Below are 22,964 nucleotides of genomic sequence, written 5' to 3' on the forward strand. Positions count from 1 at the left end.
ATATGTGTTCCAGAAGTCCTGAAATATTATTTTCAGAAGAACAGACAAAAGGATTTCCACGTATTTTCCACTTATATCCTTTCTCTTTTGACTTTAAGAAAAAATTAAAAGGGGCCAAAACTTTAAAATTAAATAATCTGTAATTTATTTATTGTACTAAAAATAATAATAGGCAAAAGAAAAAATTAAATCTTAAATGTGTAATGTTTCTAAAAGCAACCATATATTTAATTTCAGTGAATTAAAAATGATTAGGTTGTGAGCATATAGGGAAGACCTATTTCATCTATAACTACAATGTTTCCAGAATTTCACAAAAGTATACAAGATTAGACTTTATTTTTAATCATGTAGATTTTAAGATCTGAATGTCAAATAACTTGATCAGCACTGTGCTATCTGACTACTTGCTGAGAATAAGAGATAATGTGAATGAGGGTAAATCTTGAATTTCACTGGCTTAAACAAGATATCTGTTGAGACAATCAGTGGAATTTTGTAAAAAGATTTCAAGATACTGATTCCAAAAGTTACCCAATTTCCCTGCCTTTTAAATGAAGTGCATATGCAATATTTTTTTACGTCTTGAATGAGTGAATTAAGGCTAGAAGTCTAAAAGATTTTTCAAGGTCAGTGGCAATACCACATTTTGGACATAATCTTTATATTCCTATAGAACACCATCAAACCTTGCTGCACATTGGCATTACTAAAGGTGTTTTCTGAAAAGTAAAAGGCAAGCATATAATATTTTCATGTAATTACTCTCAGAAAAGGCCCAGCTTTCTTTCCATATTATCTCTCTCATACATGCACGTACGTATACACACACACACACACACACACACACAAACAATTCAGCACAAGAAAAACTCATTCATTGGAAGATACAGAATCTTGCCCAGTAGATACTAAATGACACAACTGCTTTAGACTTGGGTTACATCCCAGAAAGAAAAGACAAACAATTCCTGATAATCAATGCTGAACTTCCATTTAAGGGGAAAACTTCTGCCTTAATAACAATCATTTGTGTTGACATCATCCTTTCATTCAAAACCAGAAGATCGCAAAAGATAATAAAAGTTTGCAATTTTGCAGTCGCCAAACATGCTATTCTAAGTAGCAAAAGACCAAAAAGAAATGACAATTTTTCCCTCTGTCATCTGTAATAATGTCCATTAAGTATTAGCTTTTGGCTATCACATAAAGGTTAAATTATCTTATGAAAAACTTCATTTTCGCTCATTTTCATTTCCTTTAGATTTTCCATTATAAATTTTATTTTTCCCTGCCAGTGAAAGTACTATGAGGTTGCGATTTGGCAGGATCATCTTAAGCCTGGGTGTGATTTCCGCACCCCAATTTGATTTAAATTAGTTTTGCCATATTTAGAGAGAAAATTTTTAAAAAGTCCGCTGGGCTGCTTTCATTTGTCCATTGGTTCATTTTCTATATAATTTCAAATGCCTAATGGTTACTTATGTTTCTGAGAATTTCACGTAGAAATGCATTAATGAATTCATATTATATCTCATTACTATTTTTAATGAAAACAATTGAATTAATAAGAAAGAGCTTGCCAACTTTTGTTTTACAGCTAAAATATCCACTTTTTAAAAAAGACAAATGTCTCTCAGTGTCACATCCGCAAGTGAGAAACAATGGAAATAAATACATATTTTTAAACTGATGCATTCATGAAACAACCTACATTTTTGAACAATATTCTATTTCTGCAGGACAGCATTCCACTACCTGTTGCTTGCTACCACCTCATCTCTACACCAGACAAAAGGCCACTGGGGCTGGAATGAGCATGTTCTCACATAGCAATGCTCATTCCTCTAAGTCCACAGGGTACATTGTTAGAATACAATAAAACAGTCTTAGTGCTCCAGAGGGCATACCATCTAAAGGTTTTCCATCCAGCACCTCTCTAATGTAGTAAACAAGAGAACAGAAAAGCCTCCCCTCCATGAGAGTCACTCACCTTGCCACACAGTGGGGAGTCATTTCAGCTGTGATCTGCTATTTAGATATGAAGCCCAAGACACCGAGACTTTGCCTTTCTTTTTGGTTTGCATAGCTGGTGTTGGAGACAGGGATTCAAAAACAATTCGGCACAAGAAAAACTCATTCACTGGAAGACACTCTATGGTCTGTTCGACTCAAATTTCACATAAAACAGAAATTCATAATACGTACACTTTTCTTCACCAGCCCCTATTTCCTCAGTTAGCGTATTTCCCAAAATTCGCTCTTTCATTTATCCTTAAGTAATCACACACTTAAGGATACTGCTGAGACCAAGCTGCGCACAGAGATCGTCGGTTCTTGCAAGACTCACAACCAAGAAGCAGAAATAAGAATGAGGCGTCTCCACACTCCACAGCTATCTCATGAAGACTTTTCAAGAAAGGCACAAGCAGCCAGACTCCTAAAAACTAGAGAATTTTCCTGAACCTGAATGTCTCAAAATGAGCCTCCCAAGGCCCAGAAATCCAGCCGTCACACGCCAGTTCATTCACCTCTACTCCACCCTCTGCCCCTTTCCACTTCTCACCTTGTGTTTGCAAAAATATTACTTCAGTTTCACCCGAGGGAAGTATTTCCCACACACCGAGGGAGGGTCTGCGTCCCTGCACATACACAGACAGACTCACACAGTCTGGGTGATGCTTTCACAAGTTAAGGGGCCTCACGCTTACTCAGCAGAGGAAATCTTTGTGGCTGTGAGGAATCACGCCAATTCCTATTAGTAAGAAAGGATACAGGGACGAGGAAGCTTATTCTCTCATGGACCAGAAAAAGAGGCCCGGCAAAAACAGAGACCTCTGCCATGACCATCTGCAAAAAGGAAGGATGTTGTCAACTTTCTTCTCCCCCAAACTCGAACGACCTCTGCCTTGACCCTCAGAAACCAGATACACAGGAACAGGCTCTTCTGTAGGAATTGAGGGCTTTACACCAGAGACTCTGCACTAAGAGGCTCCTCGCCTCAGCTATCTAGCCCGAACATTTGCACTCACATTCCAAAGATGTTTCCGTTGCGCTGGAATGGCTGTAAATTTCTTTCCTGCAGAATTCTTTCCAAACAAACTGCCATGAACTGTACTCTGCAGCTTGTGCGGCAGGAGTCCCTACCCAAGCTCCCTTCCCCTCACAGCAGCAAATCTCTGAGGCAGAATATGACTGAATTGGTGGCTGGGCCAAAGGAGTAAACTTTACAAATGCAAATATATCCAGAAAGAAAGAAAGAAAGAAGAAGAAGAAAAAAAAAAACTCCCCTAGAATTTCACTCTTAGTGATACACGACTGATACATAAGGAAAAACATAGGCTCCTATGAAATTATTTAAACCGTCTGCTTGCATTTTTTTTCAGGATATATTAAACAGGTTGTTAAAAAAATCCACATGGATTTTTTTTTCCATATCATTATAGAAAATGGAAAGGTGACAAGGATTCAAGAGAGCAAGCAATCCCTTTCTAGCACACAGAAAAAGATCGTACATTCTGTTTGGGTGAATAATAAAACACTGGAAAGCTTTGAATATTAAAGAGGCTTATTAAATTCTATCAGGAGTTTTCCAAAGTGATAAACCAATGTTCTTATAAAAAGAAAGTCTAAATCTTAAAAAAAGAGAGAAGATCTTAAACATATGATTAATACCGATACTGAAATTAAAAAGAAAGCATCTAAAAAAACTCAATTGTTTTGAAACAAAGCATACACTTTTGGCCATTGATAGTATTTTTAGAACTGGGCTTTCTCTGGAGAGTCAAAGTCTGCAAATCCAGAGTGCACAGAGACACAAACACATGCATGCTATACCTTTGTATTACACTGGCATTTTATTATTTAATTAAAGTACTCTTATTTTTCTAGCTCACGAATGCTTCCCTTGAGACGGCTTTGCTGTTAGCCTGCTGGCCTTGACTTCCAGCCAAAAACAATTCAGAAACAAAAAGGGACAACAAATCATATTTTCACAGACATTTTTATCCCTCAATACAACCCTGTTTCCACACAACATCATACAGCCCCTAGGAAAACTATCATTTAGGGCAATAGTCACCCGAACCCAGGGTCTGACACAAGGCTGCACGAGTATTTCCAGTCTGAGAAATTCTTAAGTTCTTAATTGCAAATAAACTCTTTTGATAGAATCACTTTCACCGACATCGCTGGTTTGCAAACAGTTGCCACTGGTACCGGCTGATGGATTAAAAAATAAAAACAAGCCAGCAAATGTAGTTCTGATACGGCAGAGATCTAAAGATTAGGTACTTAGGACTTCTAAGCTCTGTATTATTTCATTACTTTTGAAACAAGGGAGGCATCGGCATACTTTCAGTGCATCCTAGAGTCACAGGCTGAAATGTATAATCTAATTTACAAAAGAAACTGATTTACCAGGTTAATTCTCTCAACCCTTTCCCAAGTAAAATTGTCACTTACCTGATGGCAACCCTGTAAGTTTGATTCTCTCCCATAAGATGAGTATGTGCCCCTTTCTGTTTTACCTGCCAAGAGAAACAACAACAACAAAAAAAAGTGTAAATTGTGATTTTCCTTTAAAAAAAAAAAAAACCCTTCAGGTAACAGACATCTACTTCTCTTCCCCGATGTTTACATACGTAAAGTAGGCACTACTGGCAATGTATGCAAGCAAGAGAGGGAATAACACTTCCTCACTCTGGCTATGATAAACTGGAAAAAAATATCCTTCATTCCTATTCTTAGCCAAACTGCTCCACACTTCCAAAAACTGTCATTCCAATGGCCTCCACTTTCTCTAACAAACAAATTGTCATTCCTTATTTTCACTTTCTTTCTCTCTCACAAAATTTAAACAATTTCATTTTTATTTACACAGCAGGCAAATTATCTATGTAATGACCCTAGTCTAGTAATTCCCATTGATTATATTGACACTTAATGATGAGGCCAAAGCTAATCAATCAAGGCTCTCCAGATGGTGAATATAGCAAAGAAACTATTCAAAATTCTGAGTCTCTCTCTCTCTCTCTTTTTATATAAACTCCTTTTCCCAGGAGTAAATCCCATCATGATCAAGATGATGATGGAACTTATATTTGGGAAAGAAGGTTTTTGAAAAATTGCCCACTCTCAACCCAAATTCAAATTCTACCAATGGCCCCTACAGAACTAGGAATAATCGAAGGTCACGGTCTTGTTCCAATATTAACAACCCAAATGTTATCTATCAATTGTACTACAGGGGTGTATAGAGCTCAGATGCTATTTGACTACATCTAATATAGAATCAAATTTGATTATTGTTTCTTTTTAAAGTATGTTTAGCCTTAATAATCAGCAATAAATGTTGTTAAACTACATTATGAGAGATCTTACAGCTAGTGACATATACAAAACTATCACAGAAAACTGGTCCAGCCAGGACACTTAATAGGTCTAATGATACAGCCAGGAATACAAACCCAATCCCACCCAACATTACAGGACACTTCTTTATACAAGACTAGGGCTTTAAGTACATTGTAATTTATACTTGGGACAATACTACTCTCTTTAGGGATTATTCTCTCTTTCTAATGGGGAAGTTCAGGGTCAGAGTTCTGAGTGGCTGAATGGAGATTCTAAAGTTTATAACCACCCAATTTTTCCTGTTCAAGTTAACACCAATGCTAAAAGTAACAGTAGGCATTAAAAAAAAAAAAAAGTTCAATAACCAAGCTATCAGAGTATGCCTTTCTGATCCCACACAAAGAATATGTCTCTAATAAATCATAGATCTGGTCAAAAGTGTGCACTGCAGTGAAGTCATTATATATACAAAAAGGAAATGGTTTTTAAGAAAAACCATTTCTCAAGTTCAAACTTAACCCTTCCTCACCTTATATTCACTTTCTTACTGATTTCTATGAATTTCAAACTGCAAAACCCCACCACCATCCCCTTTTCAGGTATAGTGTTGAATGCACAGTGGAAAATCAGTGTACGTATTAATTTCAATTCCAATGAAACAGGATACTCCAAGGAGTGTCAGCCTCAGGAGATTTAAGCAAATAACTTTCATTACATGAGAATTTTACAGTGAAGAATAGCCACAGCAATGGCTATTTCAGCAATGATGATCCCGTTCCAGCAATCCAAATGTTCAGTCATTCAGACATATTTACTCTTCTGTACAAGTCAGATGTAAGCTAAGTATATCCTTTGACCTCTCTTTATAAATATTACTAACAGAAAAGACTTGACCTGCATGAGCCACCAAATGACAAGAGTTCTCCCACCTAAAAGTTTCAAAACAACCACTACATAACTCAATGGTTTAACAACTAGAAAGGCATGAAGAAGACAGAAAGGTAGACAGGAGGAGGCAGTCAAACAGGTAGAGTGGAATTTACTCTCACTTCCTAGGAAATCAAATATTTAGTGTCCTGGTTTGGTAATTTCTAAAAATTGAATTGTAAAACACAGTTGGAATGCAGGAGGCTATCTATTTTTTCCTCTAGAATGGATTATTGTAGCTATCACCTACAGAATTTCACCACCCAGCATTATTTTCGAACTCAACTCTAGCACGTAGAGCTGCAGAGATAAATTTCCTACCAGTTCTGTTTTAGTTCATATCATATAAAAGTTAGGGCTATTTCTCCCATTATTTTAAAGCTAGACAATGAAAGCAATTTGTAAGGATCAGGGAAGGGGAGGGAAGGAAGAGAGAAGGAGAATGGGAGAAACTAGAGAGAAATAGGAGAGGGAGAGAGAAATGGAAAGAGCAAGAGGGTAGAAACAGGAGAGATGAGAAGAATATGAATTCACGCCGATAGTCCCCAAAGTACTCTTGGCTTTGTGGACCCAGCATTCTTTACTATCATATCAGATACAGACTGCTTAATCTTAATTTTGCTTGTTAAAAAATATTTATCCAGATACAAAAATAAACCCACTGCAAATTACAAGTTGTCAGGGTTAAAAATCTACTCCTGTTTGTGTGGGGGAGGATAAGAGACCAGCATAGACATGAATCATTCTCAGTAATTTGAGTGTTTCCATGACATCAATGGGCACCCGTCCAGGACTCTGTCGAAGTCTGCGAGGTACCAAAGAGGCAGCGCAGCCAGCAGGAGGCTGGGAGGTGCACTTTTTTTTTTTTTTTTTTTTTTAGGATTATGCTCCTTGTAAAGATTTCATCTGTAGCATCCACTTTTACCATCAAATTGATCGCTTCAGAGATCATGAGTGAACACATTTCATTCTGATAGTGTAAGCCTTTAACTTTATTACATCTTTTTGTTCCCAAATTCAACTGTAAATCTGCTTTCAGAGCCTAAACCCCTGTTTAGGAGTAAAACAATCAGGGGCTTGGATAAACTCAAACACCTTCTCAAACATATTATAGCTATGCCTTATAACAAAAAGCAGCCATTTTATTATGACACCTCAGATTCTAGAAATGATGTGTGTGTGTGTGTGTGTGTGTCTTTTGTGTAAATTGTACACTAAAAATCAGCTATGGTCTGGATGCCGATTTTCTGCTTAAAAATTCACTGGAACATTTGTTTCAGATAATAAAATTTTCAAGAGTGCTGATAACATGTTTGAGTAGGATTCTTAAGTAACTACCTGTGCTCATGAACATAAAAGCTCCTAAATATCGGTGTTTACTTAATGTCAGGCAAGGATTTTTGTCCCTTACACCAACTGCTGGGGTGGACTAGCTTCTCTCCTCCTGCCTCCATTCTTCCCTGCTCACCTCCCCCCATTCCTACAACTACAACGGAGCTTTGAAGAGCTAAGGACTGTATTTTTCCAATATTTAAAGGAGAGAGCAGTGATGAACAAGCCCAGCGCGTTCACTGCGGAATTTTCGAGACAACCCTCCAGTACTAGAATGCGACAGCCGCTGCGGATATTTTTTGGCACAAAGACAATGGTGGCAGTGCCAAGCCCCATGGCTAAAACTACTCAAAAGAGGCATAAGGGTAGCATTAATCGCTCAAGTCTTTTACGGCATAGAGTACTGTTGTCCATATTTTAAAAACTAAAAGTACCCGTTAGTAACATTTGTCGTGTGCTCATAAAGGGGGGCTGGTGGGGAGGGTTTCCTGAAATATATAGCAGAAACAAATCTTGTCAAGCATTTGATTCATTTTTATACCTAAAAGGACCAAATGTTAAATTTTGCTGCTGGTGACGATTTGCCATGCATGAAACGAGTGATATGACCTAATGGAATATACTGAAGGCTGAATGAAAGCTATAGAGAGGATTTCATAAACTAAGTCGACATATTGGCTAAACAACTTCCTTCTGCAAAAATGATGTATACAAGGAACATGTAATACTATGTCACAATTTTTTAAATTAAACAAGAAAAACGCTGTAAATGAGCAGACACAACACCCGTCAATCAATCCTTCTAGAGACAAAGGAGATCAACACGCAGCCCCTTCTCTAGAAGAAGTCGGCAGCTACAGTGAACAAACAATCCAGAAAGTCAACCCATGTTTTGTCCAAATTGAACACATCAGCGGCTAAAATCTGTATTTAAATTTGATTATTAAAAGAAGTACCAATTGACAATCAATAAAGGATTTGTTTGTTTTGTCTGTTGCCCTTGTAAAACTAATCTAAGCAGAAAACATAAACTACTCCTAATGTTTAAAGGCCAATAATTTTGCATTTATTCAATAAGCCTTTGTTTTGTTATCCCAAGAAGGGTAAGGAGAATATGTTTTTAGTTGGGGAAATATGTTTATGGTATGCTTAATACATTTTTATATAATTCCAATTGTGATATTTTTATAATCTTATATAATTTTCCATTTGGCTTCTACTTCTTTCCCAATATTTTCATGGTATCCTGCAAAGGAATGTCAAAAGAACTGGGTAAGAATGCAAATATTAAATGAAGGAAAATATATTCTCATACACCCATCCCAGGGAGACAACTATGAAGTATTATGAAAATGACTATACCTGGACAACTTTCAATCGAGAACATGATTTCTGGAGATAATCTGTGATATAAAACATCACACGGGTACTTGGCCAGTAGGAAAATAACAAGTTCCTATTTGTGTTTCTAGCCTCTTCATTCGTAAAAGGTCACCCAGACAATTATACATAAAATGGTAGGTGTTTCATCCACCCCTGCCAAAGATGCACCTATATGATGGAATATACTATTCCATAAAAAACCTTGATGAAAAATTACCTGATGCTGAGGGGAAATATAGAACAAGGCATTTTTCACTGTGAATTCACACTTTGGGAACTGAAGAACAGGGCTTTTGCCCCCTCACAGAAGGGTAGGAAGCTCATCATAATCAAGTTCCAGCTAGAATAAATTTCTGTCCTAGCCTCCAGCCCAAACCCGTCCCCTATTAATTTTGCTTTTATTTTCTTTTGCATATTTAAAATAATAGTTCATTAAACAATGGCTAGAATTTTTAGTGTTTCTGAAAATATATGTGGGGTTATTGTTTAAAGTCCTTTCATCTTTTCCTTTGCTTAACTAAGAATAGCTGAACCATTACCATGTATTACCTACTACACAAAGGACTTATGTAGACAGATTTATTCAATCTACAGAACAACTCCAGCAGGTTGGTATAATATAAACACCATTTTACAGATGAGGAACTGAGACACAGACAACTATCCAAGGTGACACTATCCAAATTAAGCCATAGAGCCAGGATCAAACACAGTATGACTCCAAAGGCTGTGATCTTAGCAGTATGCTATATGGAACTGGCATTTAAACTTCAGGCAGGGAAAAAGACAAACACACACCTCTGTAAGTAAACAAGACCCACTACTGAAGACTCAAATCCCAGAGCTCAAAACACTCATGAATTTGATATGAAATTAATGAAAGTGTCTTATAGGTGGCAATAATTTACATTTACATGGTGTTTTATTTCTAAAAGGTCTCTAGGTACTTTAATTCTGTATAAATGATGTACACCAGAACAGAGATGTCCTATAATAACCTGTAACCATTTCCACGTTAACTCGAACTAATCAACAAAAACATAGCAGCAAACTTCATTTCTACATAGCACCTATGTGAAAAGTCACTACCTTAAAATGCACAGAAAAAAGGTGAATGTAAAAATATAATTATAAGACGTCACAGCATTGCTCATGAGAGTCCTCTATGGAAGAATAACTCCCAAGACTGACTAACAAAAGGAAAAATAATTAAAAGGACCCAAGAAAGGTTACAAGCTATCCAGATACCTCCCCTGGAAATTTCCATGGTGGAGTATCTGAGGAGACCTGGAATGATGGCATTTACTATGTCTCCTATATATATGTGTATGTGTGTGTGTGTGTGTGTGTGTGTGTGTATATACACACATTATACATATAATACTATGTCTCCTAAACTTACTTGAGCACACATACCTACCCCTGTTCCCCTGTTTACTTTGTCCATTAATGTAAGTCCTGGGAAACCTTAAGAACTGTTATAAAAAAAGTTAACATTAAAAATGTGTTAGGTTCCTATATTTATAGTTTCCTTACAAATAAATATGCTCAAATTAAATTTTTAATTTATTTAAATTAATCTAAAACATTTCTCACTATTTTAGGTTTCTATAGTAGACTGCTATTCTAACTAACCAGTTAGTTAAATTACCTCTGACTCTAGTTAGGAGGTTAGAGACTAGGATTGCAAAACAATTACAAGTTGATGTTATTAAAATTCAGAAAAGAACATTGGTTCTCCTTACAAAAAATCGTAATATGCCAGGACAGCTCTGCCTTCAACCACAGGCGCTGAAAAATCCAAATTTAAAATAATTTTTATGCTAAAAGAAAACCCGCTGCAATTCTAGTAGAAAAGCCAATCATTTCACAACCTAGAAAAATGGTTTTCCTAAACTGAGAACAGAAACAAAAGTGGAGGGGGAAGAAAGTGCTCAGCCACAGAGCTTGGAGCAAAGGATAACGGGAAAATGGGGAGCGTGCCCTAATCCCAGAAAGCCTAACACGGGTCTTCTCTTTCACTGAAGTTCTGAGGTCAGAAAATAAAATACTTAGAACTGATGTATATCTTTGAACCTAGAAAATTATGAAATTTGGCTGCCTTTTTGTCACAGGTTCACCTCAGTTTGTCTAGACACTCTGCTGCTTTCTTTCAAAACAGTGGGCGTAATCAAATCCCAACTATGGTGAGTGTCTTGAGGCACTGCCATCACTGTGCCTGTGGGCACTAACCTTGGTTCAGAATCTGTGTTCAGTTCTTCTAAAAGCACTCTTATCTGGCACGTACTTCATAGCATACAATGCGACTTTAAGTACTTAAAAGACAATAATACATCTTAATGTTTCTCTAGGTGGTATTTTGATTCCTTTTTTTTTTAATCTTTTTTAAAAATATTTATTTATTTGTGCATACAGAACTGGAGTACAGGCCAGAGGTGCAGGGGCAGTGAGAGGATTTACCGGAGACAGAGTGGGGAGCAGAACAGGCAGATAATCCAAGTACATTGCTGAGGGGAGCTGAGGATGGGTCAGGAGAGGTCTGCAGAGCTTTGTGGATCACCTCCGGGGCAGGCGGGTACCGAACTCATGGCAGAAGTGGCTTTAGTCTGTTAGTACTGTGCTTTAACCCGCTGCGCCACCAGGGAGGGCCTGATTCCTATTTTTATAGATGAGGTCACTAAAAGAACCAGTAACCAGCTTATGCAAATATAAGAAGCGATATAGATATTAAGAGATGACACTAAAACATAAACTTCTAATTCAGGTGCCAAAGCAGTTTTTATAATATGACACCTCTTTCTTTCTCTTGAAAATTCAAGATATCTGTCAGTAAAGAAGTGCAGCAAAAAGATTATTTCATTTTCTCACTCTCACAACTCTCCCCCACTCCCAAATAAAATTCATTTTAGCTCAGTCAGTAATAAGTCAAGGAGGAATTCTCAAGTCCTCCGATAGGTGGAAATGTAGAATGAGTAAACATTTTGAGTAAACAAAACCCACCTTCTCAATGTAGTATCAAAGAACTGCCTTAGATCATTTCACATGTTCTATACAACAGTGAATATAATTCCCTCACTCAGTGTTGTGCTTAGGAGAAGTGCACATATTATCAAATTAAAGTGCATGAGTTTTATGCTTTATTTTCCAAATGCAGGAAAATCTTTCACTGAAAATAACACTAATTCCACAGAGTGTGCAATTAATCAACATAATCATGGGGATAACTTATCTGTTTGTGGAGGTGTGTCAAATAACTCTTTAAGGCCACTAAAGTGCCACTTGAGCCACCAGGGTAATGATTTTCTGAATCAGCAATTTGTACAAGGGTCCCCTGGAGACCTGAAAGGACTAAGGGCAACCCCAAAATCAGGCAACTTACTTCTAATGAGTAAGTTACCACTGGCTTTATGCGAATAAGATCTTAATGGCTCTGCCTACGCTTGGCCGTATTTTTATTGCAGTTTGTGACCATGATGATCAAGCATAACGAAGACAATTAAGGACTTTGTGGCCTCTGAAGCAACAGCAAATGCATTTGAAAGCTTTTTATTTATTTATTTGAAGAAACATCACAGTTTTTCATATATGTGAAAGAGAGTTAATGTAAACTAATGATGTACATTCATGTTGACATAACATATTTTCACTCCATCCTTAGGAGGAAAGGATGACATAGGATGGGTAGAGAGGAAAGCAGTGCTCCCAAGTTCAACTCTGTAGCTAAGAAAACGTGCCAATCATAAAAAAAAAAAAAAGTCAGTTAGATTTTTCCTAAAAACAGACTCCTGGGTTCTCTAACCTCAGGGTGCTTGCATTCAATGCAGTGGGGGTGACATTTTCTCTTTAAATAAAACTTTAGTCTAAAAGGTAGATATTAAGAGTAAGAAATGAGAATAACCAATTTAACTGATAGGAATAGCATTAAAATTTATATCAGGGCTTCCATGGTGGTGTGGGTGCTTGGGTCTCAGCACTGTGAGGCCGTTGGCAGCTACTACAGTTCAGGTTCAATCCCCAGCTAAGGAGCTACCGACATGGCACAGTGGACCTTGTCTGTCTGGACCCTACTCTCCTCAGCAGTGTGTTTTGGTTGATCTGCCTGTTCAACTCCGGCCTGTGTCTCTGGTGAATCCTCTCACCCCCAACACCTCTGGCCTATACCCCAGCTCTATGCACGCATGCATACATACATACACACATACATAAATAAATCTTTGAAAGAATAAGAGGAAAAAGGCAAAAGAAGTTTAATAAAATTTAAAAAATAAATTTATTTTAGCTAGAACGCCAATAAATTAGGTAAGCCAAAGGATAACAAAACAACAGAAGATTACTACCTGTATTCAGCCTATTCTGTCAGATGTCTTTAAAAGGGCAAGAAATCACTGATCTTTCAGGCACATATCTAGCAGTACACTAGACCTGAACATTTATTTCATCTCCACTACTGAAAGCTGGTTGTTTTAAAGAAGTTAATTTCACACTGCCAAGTGGACTCTCCTAGTAATAAGTAAGAGGCTTCCAAGATGTGTGCCTCTGAGGCAGAAGGCAATCCTCTTCTGTCAGCCCCCATGGCCACAGTTCTGAAAGTTTCTCTTCCGAATTCTATCCCAAGACAGAAGACACCTTAGATGCCATGATCAGTGTCCAGTGAACAGTGTTTGGTACATGAATTGAAAAAGCCCTGTCCTCAGGTGTTTTCTATCCCAAAAGCTGTCTACAGTCCACACAGGGGAAGACAAACCTGGTACTCTGACCTACCTGGAGGAGATCTAGGACATTTCTGCCCAGATTCAACTGAGACAGTATGATGTATGATGCTGGCTTGTTACATTTGGGGGAATTTATCAGCAAATTTTAAGAAAGCCAGCAACTACAATTCGTTACACAAATAACTTCTGGCAATAAATAATTTGCTGCCCATTAAGTGGATGCTCTAAGAACCTTAGCAATAGCAAAAGGTAAGAATCAGCAAACTGATTACAGGTAGTACAGTAAACAGAAAAAAAGGCTTAGTACTATATTTGTTCTAGACTGTCTATGTAGGAAAATGATATGGCATGTATTAATGGACTCAGTCATCCAAGCTGAGTTTACAGTTAACAAAATTACAATTAACATCTCGTAAATATTTGACATGATTCTCCAGACTACGAAAATAAAGGGGCTGGGGGAGATTCATGAATATTTTATATATTGTATATTCATCTGCACATTACACACGTATTACACACACACACACACACACACAGATATGTAAGTAACAGTTTAAACACATAATTCACGTGTCAGTTGTATAGGTATCTGTAATACAGTAAATGGACACTTCTCGAGCCTTAGCATTGAATTATAATTGGTCTACATTCCCTAAACATATGTTACTGAGAAGTTGGGGGGAAACAGCTCAGATCCAAAATACATTTGGAGCAGAAAAAGAATAGGATGCTTTGCTAAGATTAACTTTGGAAAAATGGACCCAAAACAACCAAAACTGGAGGTACACAGTGTCAAAGTACACGTCACTGAGTCCCATCACTGTGATGTTTAAGAAAAGTCTTCGAATTAATGAACATATGAGCATGATGAAATCAAGAGAAGAAGGTCAGGGGGTAGCACTCAGGAAGGAAGAGGAGAGACAGGGGAAGGATGATGTGGAGAAGAAAGAGAAAAGAGGAAAAAAGGGAGTAGTCAGAACAATGATCACATCCTATTAAAAAATATGCAAGAAAGTAACATGATGAGAAATAGATGTTTACAGACAACAATTACAATTTTGGAACTTGAAGATGCTCACACCTGAATAATTGTAAAAGATGCTGAAAAGTCACGAGAATTGACAGTACATATTTGCCGGGTGCTTCTGTATACCAGACGCTGACTGCTGGAGTACCAACAATGTACATTATTAAAGAGATAAGAGTTCAAATAATTGAAGTGATAGGGAATAAACCCAGCAAAAGGCATCATCAATGGGGTAGTGGAAATAGAACCCAAGAGGAAGCACCATGATGTGGTGTTAGGTGGCACCAGGAAAGACCATGTATCTGAGAGTCATGCCAAGTGCCGTCACATATTTAATGGGAACGTAATGTTTGTTATAATGCACTTCATTGCTATTTGACAATGTTAAATAATCAAAGTAAATAAGCACTGATATAAAACAAAGTATAAAGTAACTAGAACCTATAACTTTAAAGATGAAAAGAAAACTTGGATGGCATCTATCCCATCCAGGTCTGTGACCAAATCTAATATTTTAGAGTATGGGCTTGGGAGTTTTGATGGAATTTACTCTCATAGCAGAGAAATTTGCAACATAAGACCAAAAAAAAAAAAAAAAAAAGAAGAAAAAGAAAATTCTCGATATAACAATCATCAAATTAATTCAATAAAATTATTTCATTTCAGATATGCAAATTTCACTTATACATAATTATCAGAAAGAATCTGCCAACAAAAACTGTTGCTATTTTTTTTTTAAAGATTTATTTTATTTGTACATACAGAACTGGGGTACAGGCCAGAGGCTCAGGGGCGGGGAGAGGCTTCACCAGAGACAGAGTGGGAAGCAGAACAGGCAGATCTACGAAGGACACTGCTGAGGGGAGCAGCGGGTGGGCCAGGAGAGGTCTGCCATGCCATGAGGTCACCTCGGGGCAGGCGGGAATCGAACTCATGCGATAGTGGCTTTAGCTTCTCAGTGCTGTGCTTTAACCCGTTGCGCCACCAGGGAGGGCCAAAACTGTTGCTATTTTTAATATACCCAGTACAGAATCCAGTCTTCCCTGCCAGGACCCAAGGTCTTTCCCATGCCAGCAGTGGCGGAGAGGTCAGGACCCCTCAGTTTGCCTAAGTCAGTGCTGTCACCTGGAAATCAGGAACCCTCAGTGATATCTCTTACCATTTCACACTGGATAAACAACAACCAAAATCAGCAAAACAAAACAAAAAATGTTCCGCCCAAACTGCTACTTTCAATGGCCGTCAGGGAGGACAGCTTAATTTGGTTTGCACAGAAATCAAAAATGCCTTTATAAAACATAATAATGGAAATATATTCTCATTCTCCTTCACAAGTGAAAACCCTTTCAGGAAGTTCCCCAGTCTGCCACATCCACTACATACCAAGAGTCACTTTCTAAAATTTCAAAGATTTATACCTTTTAAGGTCCAATCCTGACTAGTCAAACTTACTAAAGTGCAAATAGGCCAGATGGAGCCAGCAAAGCAATGAAAATATGATAATGGTCATGAAATAAACCCCTCAAAACCTCAAGAGTGGCATATACTTTACATGTTATTTGAGCTATCAGGAATCTGTGTGCAAAAACACTAAAAATTACCCAAAAAACCAAAACATTTTTATTTCCACATTAAAAAAAAAAATAACTGCCATTCTCAGTATTAACCAGCAACTGTATAATGACTGAAAACATGTGACTACTTGTGTAAAAGTGCAATAATAAAACAAAACAAAAAACAAAAAAAAACCCAACCTTGAAAAGTGAAAGAAATTAAGAACCCCACACACCAGCAGGTTCGAGTCTGAGAAGCCAGCAGAGGGCGCACATGCCCCAATAAGAAATGACTATCAGGGCACCACCCAAGCTCGTCTAGGTCTGAGCCAGACAGAAACTTAAAATATGGGGGTGGGAGAGAAAGGAATCATCTACCTGTGTCATTAGTAAATAAATATGCTCAAATTAGAATTAGTAAGAAAAATACATAAGTACACTTTATTATTAAATACTGTGTGAGATTTCTTAGCCGGAAAATTGTTCATTGAAAAATAAATACTTTGGTGGCAGTGAAGCTGTATCATTTCTCAAGACCTCTGCAGATTCTATAAACATATTAAAATTAGCTAGAACATGAATTTGTAGAATTAAATATGAAATATCTAACAGACGAACAATTGTGTTGTGGTTAAATTATTCTTTACAAAGTATCGTCGTGTGTTTCCATGTGTCATACACAAATGCATTAATCAATTCTTTGTAACCCTGGAGCAAGAAAATATATACCAGTTTAGGGTTAACTAAACATAAGTTCTTTTTCTGCTGGTTTGTGCTTGATTGATTATCTGTAAATTTTCTATTCTGGATCGCTATATTTTATTTGCTTTGGGGTTACATTAGGTTCTACTGGGAAAATACCTTGCAGTTATGCAAGTACATGCAGGTACAGAAAGGGGACTCTATATTTTTTTAAGTAAGTCTTCCTGTAAATGCAAAAGTCACAAACTTTTGATTTCAGAAAGTGTCAAAAATTGAAAAAGGAAAAAATTAATACTCATGGAACACCAAATTAAAATCAACACCAAATACTGTAATTCTTACATTTGTATATTAAAAGGAAAATTATTCACAGGATGTTCAATCTCTGATTCAAGAAGGTTACAATCCATGAAGGTCTACTTTTAAGTTTCAAGATGGAGAGTTTTGGTAGGAAAATTCACTTCTACTTATCTGTCCACCCAGGTGATAATTTCACCTTAATTTTACTGACCAGATAAAATCAATGAAGCCACAGAACATCTCCATCAAGTGGTGCTTATTTATTTCTAGCATTCTCTAGATTTGAGTTAAGTTTAATTTACAGCACTTACAAACCAGGTGGTTTAGGTTACATGTAGGTCATAACAAATGATACCTTTTGGCTGATGTGGCCAGACCATTTCTGTATAAGTTAAAATGACGATGTTTTATTATTCCTAAGCACTCAATTCTAAAATGTTTGCACAATCTGTTAAGTCCAGGCAAATTTAAATGATTCTGACATGCAGCCTGCTAAGGCCAGTGACGGGGATAATGCCTCTTTACGTGGGTAAAATTCTGTGGCATATAGGTCACTCTCTTAAGGGGAATCAACTGTGTGTCTCTTCTCTGCATTTCTACAACAATCTTTCATCCTGCAGCCTGGAGCTGAGAGTGAAATGCAAGAAAGGAGCCGAGTGCTCAAAGCAAAAATCTGCTTCCAGGACAATCCATTATATCTGACAAGTTAAATGTTCCATGGTAGGCCATATGGCATCAGAGCAGGCCCGACGATGGAAGAGGGGGACTCAGCAAATGCATCACAATTAAGGAGTTTGGCTACAGACTTTACTTTGAATTACTCCTTTTTTTTTTTTTATTAAATTTCAAATGCTGTTTCCCCAATTTTTAACCGAGTTACTCTTAGGAGAAAATTTTTGAGAACTCCACAATTTCTTTCTCATCTCATGATGGAAGGGGAGTGGGTACTGAAATCTGAAAGCTAAAGTTACAAGAACATTTTTGTCAAATGGAGTTCCAAACAATAGGACCTGTAGCACAGTTTAAAATTTTTCAAGGCAAATAATAAGCAGACCCTTGAGGCTCACTACATTAGAATATGCAAGTGGAACTGGTCACTAGATTGGAACATTTAAATGAAACTGATGGGACATTAAATTAAACAAGTTTCTATTCTTAGGTGTAAAAATTCTTAAAGTATACAGTCACAACTGGCATCATCCTGTTTCTTCTGTGATTTATTTAATATTTACCAAATTAATGACTTCACTGATGACTACTTCAGCTGAGTTATACAATTCAGCTCCGCCTGACATTCCCTTCCAAAGAACTATACCTACCATGTCCCAGAGAAACATTATGTAAAATCTTCCTAAGACACTGATTAAAATTGGATTGTCTATAGCAATAAACATTTTACATTGTAAACAATGTAATATAAATAGTATTTGTACTATAGTCAAGGTATGCATTAATTACAATAAGGATAAGATGAAATTAACGAAATGACCAAAATAGAATCATCATGGCATCATATGTCATTATAGCATTCTCCTAAATAAATAATACAAATGTTATGCTCAGGAAGAATTCTCAGGAAGAGAAAATGGATCTATAATGAAAAAGCTTTCTATAAAAGTGGTCCTATGTCAAACACATCTGGTCCTGTCTCAAAACAGTAATTTTATCAACTCCCTCACTTCCTGTGGATGACATGTTCTTGAACAAATTTATGTCTAATATGGTATAAAGTGTAAAGCATAGTTTTTTCTAAACAATAATGATTATCATTTAAGTATTCACACTATTTTGCAAACATGAAATTCATAATGATTAACAGAAACATGTATGCATCTTTCCGATAGAGAAGACGCTAAGACTCATTTCCCTAAGCTATGTTCACTCTCCTTTTCTCCAGAGGGTCACTATTTCACTCAAATGTACCCGCTTCTGCCTTAATTAAGAATAACATTATTTCAAAGAGCATAACCAACCATTTTGTAAACATGGTCCATTCTGCTTCATGTTTAAAAATTATGAACACATTTTCTGATGGCCCAAATATTACCATTAGTTAATAATCTCATGTAATTTTTGCATCTCTTATTTTTGAAAATTACACAATTTTTATATAGCATGTTATGAATTGGTCATTCCAACTAGGACTCAACTGTTACACCTCTTTGTATTTTCACATACATGCTGTTATAAGCTTCATCAATTCAGTTAAAGCAGGTATCATAACCATTGTGACAATACTTTCATTCTATTTGTGAGAGGGAAAAAGGGAAACTCAGAGAAGTCAATTTATTTGCCTTAAAGCACACAGCTACAAAATGGAGGAGTGCATCTTGTGCCCATAGCATGACACTTTCGACATGATGAAGTACAAGCATCAAAAAGAGAAAGGCAATGCAAGTATGTTACTATACACTTTATTCAAGAAAAGTAGTCAACTATTTTGGTACTGTGATAGTGTGCATTTTAATAAGGTGCGGGAAACATACACCTGGTTTTCTTAAAGGACCTGAGCACATACTTAACACACAATTACACTTACATATGAGCATACAGACACACACAAACACACACACACTTGTAAAATGTAGCCATCTATATACCCTGACACCATGAACATGCATTGGGCCACTGTGTACTATAGATCCTAGTTTTGTGTATCTAGATCCACATTTTTATTACTAATTAAAATGTCCAGATGGTAAAATAATACCTGATCGGAGGGGCTTTTAAGTACAGTAATTGTCAACACTCAAATCCTACATTGTTAACAAACTGGAAAAATTGGCCTGCACTGGGCTTTACATCTACTGTTTCCAAATCATCAATGAAAAACAGATAAAACTTTAATCATCTGAACACAAAAATGACCACACTTAACTACCGAGAGACATATCTGCTATTCAAATCAACTACTAAGAAAAAACTATGAATTCCAAAGAAGCAAATGTCCAATGACAGCTATACCGAGCTATCCAATGTTCCATTCTTTCCTAAGGTCCTTTCCCTACATCTTGTTTTAGAGGTTGAGTAAATGATAAGTAATTAATGTTAACGTATATGTCTATTAATTGTTTTTGCATTTTTGTATCACACACAAAGAACCTAATCACAAAGCAAAATATTCATTATCTTATGGGCGTTTAAAAATATGGGTTCTGGTGGGGCCCCTTGAAATTCAGATTCAGCCTTGGCTCTAGACCAGCACACTTTGGGAAATCACAAATGCTTTAAAAATGTTTAAGCAGTTACTTCCTAATCCTAAGTGGATTCTTTTTTTCTCAAGCAAACATTTTTGCAAATATTTAGGCTGCTTTGATACGCAAATGTTCTCCCAAACATTTCCACCAGCCAGCCCCTGAAATTGCTCCAGAGCCCCTAACCAATGGGAAAGTTTGCAAGGGAAATATGAGAAGCAAGTGGATGAGAACACAGCCAGGAACCCTGGCTTCACTGGCCACAAAGAAATGTTGATTTCCTTGCAATTACCTGAAACAAAACCTTTGGAAGTTTTAGTCAATCAAGTATTTCAAAATTCTCAGTCATGGGGCTGTAATTCTCCATTGCTGAAGCAATAGCTTCGGGAGGGTAAAAGGGATCACCCACAGGTTTCCTATTTCAGAGTTCAATAACTCTAGTAAATGTGGCTTACTGCTGGACAGTGAAAATCTCATCAATTTAAAAAGAAAATGCTCACAGGAATTAACGTGTGTCAAACTGCAAACAGAAAAAGCAACAAATAATACCATGTTAGGGTCCCACATTCTAAGAGATACAATGGCAGTTAAAGCACATTCAAGAATGTTCTCCCAAAGGAATAAACCAGGAGAGAAGATGCCGTAGGAGTCATTTTCATTAATAAATCAATAACTCAAGAAATAAGTCATGCAAACCAAAATTTCTAAAAGTCAAATCAAGAAGGTAGCATTCAGAAATAACTTGTAAGTACAGTATGGTTACAATATTAATAAATGAAAACACTTTCTACTACTCCCTTTGGTAAACATACCCAAAACCTGTTTGAGGAAGTAAGGGAATTCCTTGATAACAGGTCGACAAATCATTTCCAAATGTTTCTCCAGCTTACTCAGTAACATAAGCCACCAGAGGGTAGCCACACTGAGTAAGGAAATGCCAATGAAGGATTCCGGCTGCTCACACCCGGCCAGACATCATTTAGGAAGGCATGAGTCGGCAGACATTTGTGAATTTGGTGGGAGGAGAAAAATAACAAGGAATTTATCAAAGCCAGTGGTACGTTGAGCTTATAAAATTAAAATGATCTGCTTCTCAATGACTAACCTGCTGACCGACACTTGTGTCTTCACTTCTGCCATCACTTCCTCATTTACACATATTAGAAGTGGTCAAAGATTTCATCAGATGTGGTTTTGACAATAGCAGCAAAGTGCCTAAAGCCACAGATTTTAATTGAGCCCAAAATACAGATTTGGGAGGAAAAAAAAAGAGCCAATCACAGCAGGAAGCGTTTTAAAAGAAAAAAAAGGGGGGGCATTATCTTGAGTAGTTACTATATGCTTAGTTGTGCTGTATTAAGAGAAAATTAAAAAGCTCTATAAAATGTCAGAATTAACCTATCCTTTCAGATTGCTTACAGGTGAAATTCTACCATCTGGATGGGCAGTTTGCCCGCATAAAAAAGAAGTAAACTAAAAGGGGGGAGAAAAAAGTAAAAAACATCTTTTGCCAGCTATTTTGACACAATAGCATTTACAGAGGTCAGAGAACCACAGTCTCTAGACTTAGACACATTTAAACACCAGTTTGTATGCACACCCTTTCAAGTACAATGCAACAAAACAAAAATTGGGACAAAGGAGAGATAAAATTCTATTTATTGGAACGCTAAGAGATTAATGAGGAACAAAAACCTAGTCATTCTTAATCTCATAACAGGGAAAAACAGATTTAAGCTCCTCATTTAAATAACTGATGAGACTTTCCACTTTACTGAGATACTGTAAAAAACAAGATCCAGCATATCAAAGTTTCTATCTTCCCCCTAACAAGGCATATTTATATTCTCTGGTTGTGCTGGGCTAGCAACTTTGGGAATTACAATTTAACTTTAAATAAACAGGAAACTGCATCTTAGGAACTGCCTGAAGTTGTTTTATATCATTTGAGAGTGAAAATGCTTATAAATTTGACAATTTATAAAGAAATATGCTTTCATTCTTCCCCCTTTTCTAATCTTCATATAAACCTTTTTCTTTTTTTACACATCTGCTTTAGCAAAATGATCTGACTTAGTAATAACCAGTTTTTTGTTTGTTTGTTTGTTTGCTTGTTTTTTACCTAAAGATCAAATCTAAAGTCAGGTCAGAGCTCTGGTTAGGTTTTTTTTCTATCTAATGTTCAAGATGAAACAGAACTTTCAGTTTAACTTTAGGCTAAAATGACAAAACACAGGAGCAGACTGAAGCCATGTAATTCCTTGCCAATCCACAGTCACACATTTTTGAAAGCAACATGCAGAGGGTTTATAAATTAATAGCTCTCTGTGCTGAATGCTTGTCGATATTTCTGTCTGGGGTTTCTGGGTCTCCATTTTGATTGTATGGTGTCTCCTAAAATGATTTGAAGCACAACACTAAACCAGAAGTGTTGAGTGAGAGAATTATGGGCACATTCCCAAACTCTTGCACTAAA

At 36.8% G+C, this 22,964-nt stretch overlaps 1 protein-coding gene across 1 annotated transcript in view; it reads right to left on the minus strand.

Annotated features, from left to right (window-relative positions):
- TCF4 (transcription factor 4) overlaps positions 1 to 22,964 on the minus strand; it is a 339,912-nt gene that overhangs the window by 165,063 nt on the left and 151,885 nt on the right. The window contains exon 6 of the mRNA XM_004683915.2: positions 4,465 to 4,529. Coding sequence (XP_004683972.1) covers positions 4,465 to 4,529 — 65 coding nt within the window. The remainder of the gene's footprint in view (positions 1 to 4,464; positions 4,530 to 22,964) is intronic.

Source organism: Condylura cristata, unplaced genomic scaffold, assembly GCF_000260355.1.
Source record: "Condylura cristata isolate star-nosed mole 26May11 unplaced genomic scaffold, ConCri1.0 scaffold00016, whole genome shotgun sequence".
NCBI classification, from domain to species: domain Eukaryota; kingdom Metazoa; phylum Chordata; class Mammalia; order Eulipotyphla; family Talpidae; genus Condylura; species Condylura cristata.